This window comes from Brachyistius frenatus, unplaced genomic scaffold (assembly GCF_029030835.1).
Source record: "Brachyistius frenatus isolate BFR_SWC_R1_liver_20210118 unplaced genomic scaffold, ASM2903083v1 Contig_24, whole genome shotgun sequence".
Lineage (NCBI taxonomy): Eukaryota > Metazoa > Chordata > Actinopteri > Embiotocidae > Brachyistius > Brachyistius frenatus.
This window is the reverse complement of record NW_027210623.1, coordinates 2,950,001-2,955,000: the sequence shown is the minus strand read 5'-3', so window position 1 is coordinate 2,955,000 and position 5,000 is coordinate 2,950,001. Positions and strand designations below refer to the sequence as shown.

At 41.3% G+C, this 5,000-nt stretch overlaps 1 protein-coding gene across 1 annotated transcript in view; it reads right to left on the bottom strand.

Annotated features, from left to right (window-relative positions):
• The window catches only part of rasa3 (RAS p21 protein activator 3), a 40,231-nt gene that overhangs the window by 17,980 nt on the left and 17,251 nt on the right, over positions 1-5,000 (bottom strand). The window contains exons 4-5 of the mRNA XM_069697765.1: positions 3,960-4,054; positions 1,481-1,557 (exon numbers count right to left, since the gene is read on the bottom strand). Coding sequence (XP_069553866.1) covers positions 1,481-1,557; positions 3,960-4,054 — 172 coding nt within the window. The remainder of the gene's footprint in view (positions 1-1,480; positions 1,558-3,959; positions 4,055-5,000) is intronic.

Sequence of the window (5,000 nt, the reverse complement as noted above, 5' to 3'; positions counted from 1 at the left end):
AAACGTAAAACTAGGATATTTCCTGTAATATGTGGTGGTGAAGAAGTAGCATCAAGTGGAACATTTTAAGTAAAGGCACTTATTTGCATTTTCTCATGCCTTTGTCAAAGAAAAATCAAAGTTGAATCAGATTTAAACTCTGACGCTATGTGAAATGTGAATGAAACTGGTTCTGCAGTTCACACCAACTCAACTCTGACTGACTGATGTGGTTAATTTTCTCAACCTGTAGAGCTGAATGGACGCAGCTCTCTCTCTCGCTCTCTCTCTCTCTCTCTCACACACGTGTCTTTCTAGAGAAATGTGGCGAGATGACCTCCTGCTCTCTGCTCTCCGCTCTAAGCTCCTTACCAACAATGTGCTCTGGGAACGGAGCCACACTGGCTCATCATCAGACTTTACTGCTGCATGCTGCAGAGGCTGGAAAGCCAACAAGCAGACACACACGCAGGATAGTTCATTTAGGAATGAGTCATTCATCCCGACTCAGGTTTACCCATCACGTATGTGTGCAATCGCATCTTGCATCAACACAGAAAAACACTTTCACAATGTTTGAATTCACACATTCAAAAGGAGACTGACTCTAAAGAAAAAGCACAAACCTGCAGCTCTCCCTGTTGCCAGGCAACAAACTATGCACCGCAGAGATGGAATAAAGCGATGATACTTAAGAGCCAACCTCTGCTCTTTAGCATGATCTTCAGGACAACAGCAGCCCAGATGGCTTTATAGTAACATCTGGAGTCAGTCCAACAACGTTTATCTGAATCTGTTTTTATCGTGGAAAAGAAATCTTAGCCGAAAGGAATTTTTGTCCCCATATTTTTAAAGCGAGGGTCCTTGTTTCATTTGTATTGAGCACACACACATGCAGTCGAGTGATTAATACAAAAGCCTGCCGCTTGTTTCCCACTGATGTACAGTTAGCAGCAGTAATGTGGCAAGAATGTAGCGATGTGCCAGTTAACGTAAGGAAGAGGAGACCTGTCCGATGATGTTCAGTGTATTTCAGTGAAAAATGACCGTGAAAAAAAACTTTACACTTTTATATAACTCCTTTATCCCTATGTGCAGTGTAGTTTTTGTTCATTATTTACCATTTTCACAGTTTAACACTACTTAGAACAAGTAACAGAAGCTGGCAGGATGTCACAGTTGGCCTTGACTTGATTTTTCAGCAGTCGCATCAATTACATCACAATAAAGCTGTAAAGACGAGTAATAAACCGAACTGTACCACCGTCACTGACACAACAATATAAAACCACCCAATAAAAGTCTGATAAGTCAAACGAAAACACAGAGCGCAGTATTGTTATTCATAAATGCATGTGAAATAAAAGGGAAGTGTGTGTGTGTGTGTGTGTGTGTGTGTGTGTGTGTGTGTGTGTGTGTGTGTGTGTGTGTGTGTGTGTGTGTGTGTGTGTGTGTGTGTGTGTGTGTGTGTGTGTGTGTGTGTGTGTGTGTGAAGCCTCACCGTGTGGCCAGTTTGTGGTTGATGACTCCGCTGTCAGTAATGACTTCACTCAGACGCAGCTCCAGGTGCACTTTTCCCTGCGGAGCACACAAACAGACACGTTCTGTTCTCCCATTGTTTTTTCCAGTGGGTGTACAGACTAAGTTCAGGTGCTGCCCATTGAAAACGCAGTTGCACTTCCACTTCCACTTTTTATGGTCTGTAAAACAGAGCTGGTTTGTGAACCAAAGACACATTTCTGCTGAATCTTGACACATGCGACCACATCTGATGTTAATGTTCGGTGACGATCCAACAACAGGCTCAACAACAGATCTCCACCCTTTAAAACATGCAATCCTTCACATATTTACGATGATGCAGATATATTATACGTCTCTGGTTGAAACAGTTTTTCAGAAAAGGCCTGACCCACAAATAGTAAATGTGATTTAAAACACTTTCTTTGCCGTTCCATTAAATAGCTGTTAAATAGTAAACCCAGTCCACTATCATTGCTGCTGCTTAACTTGCACACGTTATTGCACCTGTACAAACTCTATTTATTCTATTGTACTTCAACTTTACACTGCTGTTGATTTTAGTATTTTAACTGGCACTATTTTAATTCTACTCTATCTCATTCTAGGCATGCGGGCTCAGTGTTGTGTTGTACAAATGTTTTTGTATTTTTATTGCACTTTATCACAGGCATATTTGATAAAACGTCAATAAACCTGATCTGTTTTGATTTGATAAATCCACGTAACAAACAAAAACACATAAAACGTGAACAAATGGCATTCCTTCGCCGACGGAGAAACACTATGAAAATAGCTGAGAGCATGGACGTCATGCTGAAGTTATTTATCCTCTGAAGTGATTGGATTAATGACATAATGACAGCGTCGTGGTGCAGCTGTCTAGAAAACCTCCATTAATTAACAGCATCAGTATGCAAACTCACAGGCGTTGCTCTTTCTTGGCGATTCAAGCGGAGGGAACAAACACACGCACTTACACACACATGTGTGCACAGGCCAAACAATGTGTCCTCTATTGAAAAAGAGAAGAGAGACACTCTATCTTCCTACTTCATTTGATCCATCTCCTTCGCCTTTCTCTCTCTTCTCTCGTTCTCGCACACATCCTTCCTCTCCCCGGCTCCTCGGATGAATGTGTCTCTGTTTCAGATCCCTGCTCCGGGGCTACACACACCCATCTGTCTGCAGATGTTACTGTTCACTGTTCACTGTGTCTCTCCCTCTGTGTGTCTGTGTGTCTGTGTGTGGGTGAGTGAGTGAGACTGCTGAATAGTGAATAGTAGAAAATATCGCACATGTACTAAATCAGAATGTTGGACAAGTGCCAACAATGCACTCCATACTTGATTACTAGAAGATTTCAGAAATCAAACATTAATCACTGGATCAAAAAATGCAACAAAAATAAGTACAGTTATAGTTAATGATACACAGCGCACGGGTATTTCCCAAACCCTCAGTCAACTATTCATACATATGCACAACAACAATCACTTTAAAAGTTAGTTACCATTAGGGGAGCTACACTGTAGATAAGCAGTGTCTTATACTACGCACTGCCTCACTCCTTTTAAATATGATGATATCACAACTGGGTCTCGTCACCAAATACTCTCACATTCCTCACGTTTCTTCCTTGTTCTTGAGCTTGAAAATAAAATTGTGTACCTGTTCACTCAAGTCGAGCCCTGATTGAAATGTTTATGATGTGTATTTGTTTCTAATAGACAGACGTCAGTGCTTACAAAGTTACTGTAAACAAAGTGCATATGCTAAACATGAATATACTTAATTCAAAATAAACATTTCCCTCAGGGCTCTCTTTCAGTGTTTTCCACAAACAACGGGAATGACTCTGTTTCATCCGCCTTTATCTCCATCCAACCATGAAGGTTTTTATGGGTTATCCTGTTATTATTTTCAACAGCAAACCAAAAACCACAACCTGCGGTCCAAACATGCACTTTAACGTCTATCCCAGCCCAATGTCATTCATTCCTTCATGACACATGGAAAATACTGTGTTCATTCATTTACCAGCTGATCACAAACTGAGCTGTAATGGAGGTGAATGAATGTTGTTGTTTTTTACAGCAGACAGAGTGCCAGACGACTTTGACCCTACAGGCTAAAATGTTTCAGGTGCACACATGCTGTGTTTGTTTGGGTTTTGCCCTGATTCCAACATTAACATGCAGACGAACTATAACACACATACCTCTACAGTATGAATAACCTGTCCTGTATGCAGGGTGAGTTTCTAGGGCCGGGTGATGTTTGTTTTGATATCTGGATATCAGTACTATTAATGAAGCAATGGCTTTTAGTACCTCAACCAGAAGGACATAAATCGTCAGGATTTTTTTCTTTTAATAAAAGATGCCAAACAAAGAGAAGGTGAAGCGAGAGTGCTTTGTGTTTAAAAAGTGTGACTGTGTGTTTCTGTCTGTACTGACCTGCACCTCTGAATCAGCGCTGACAGGTTGGAGCTGGAACCAGGTGTCTTTGCCATGATATTTCTGCAGGTCCTCTTTCTTCACAGCGACCTTGCCTACGCACACATTAACACACAAAGACAAATGAGCTCAAAACATAACTTACTTTACACTTCCTAGAAAGCCTCTGTGTTCAGAGATGGGCACATGTCCAACAAACACACACACAGAGACACACACACACACACACACACACACACACACACACACACACACACACACACACACACACACACACACACACACACACACACACACATCTCAAAGTATATTTGATTTTTTTTTTCCAGATGCAGAAAACACATCAAATCATTCAACCAAGAAAAGGCTGAGGTGGATTCAAGAAATGCTCCTTCAAGCAGCAAGTGATGCAAAAGCCACAATATCACTCTTTCTTTAATCCTCTGCTGCACCAATAATGGCCATTAAAGGACTGAGATTGAAGAAAATATGAATTCCTTCAGACAAAATTGTGCAACATTTCCAAAAAGAAAACCAAAACCCAGCTATGTTTGGGCCGAAATAAAACTAATGGTTGTGATTTGCAGGAGGAAGAGAACACTAATCATCTGTGTTTGCAACCAGCTGGCTGAGTCTAAAATGTGATCTGTGGACATGAGCACACAAAGGGATATATTGAAATTATATTACATTAATATGGGGGACACTTTTGTCCAAAGCAACTTGCAATAAGTGCATTAAAATCGCACTGGAGGAAGAGCTACATATCGAGTGTATCCCATTACTAAAAGCATGTTCAGCAATACAGTACAAGCAGTCATTTAAAAAAAAGAAACAACTAAGCACTGGCCAAGGTTGTTGAGAAGTAGTCTGACTCTGCTGGCCTGATGTCAGTGATATCCACAGCAGAGAAGCTCTTGAACGACCACGGGGCCTCTGAGTGATGGGACCTCTAATCATCCGGGTGCGAACCGGCTGCTGGCTGGAGCTTTTATTTTTAGTCACGTTCTACTATGGAGCACCACTGACTCAGCATGTTGC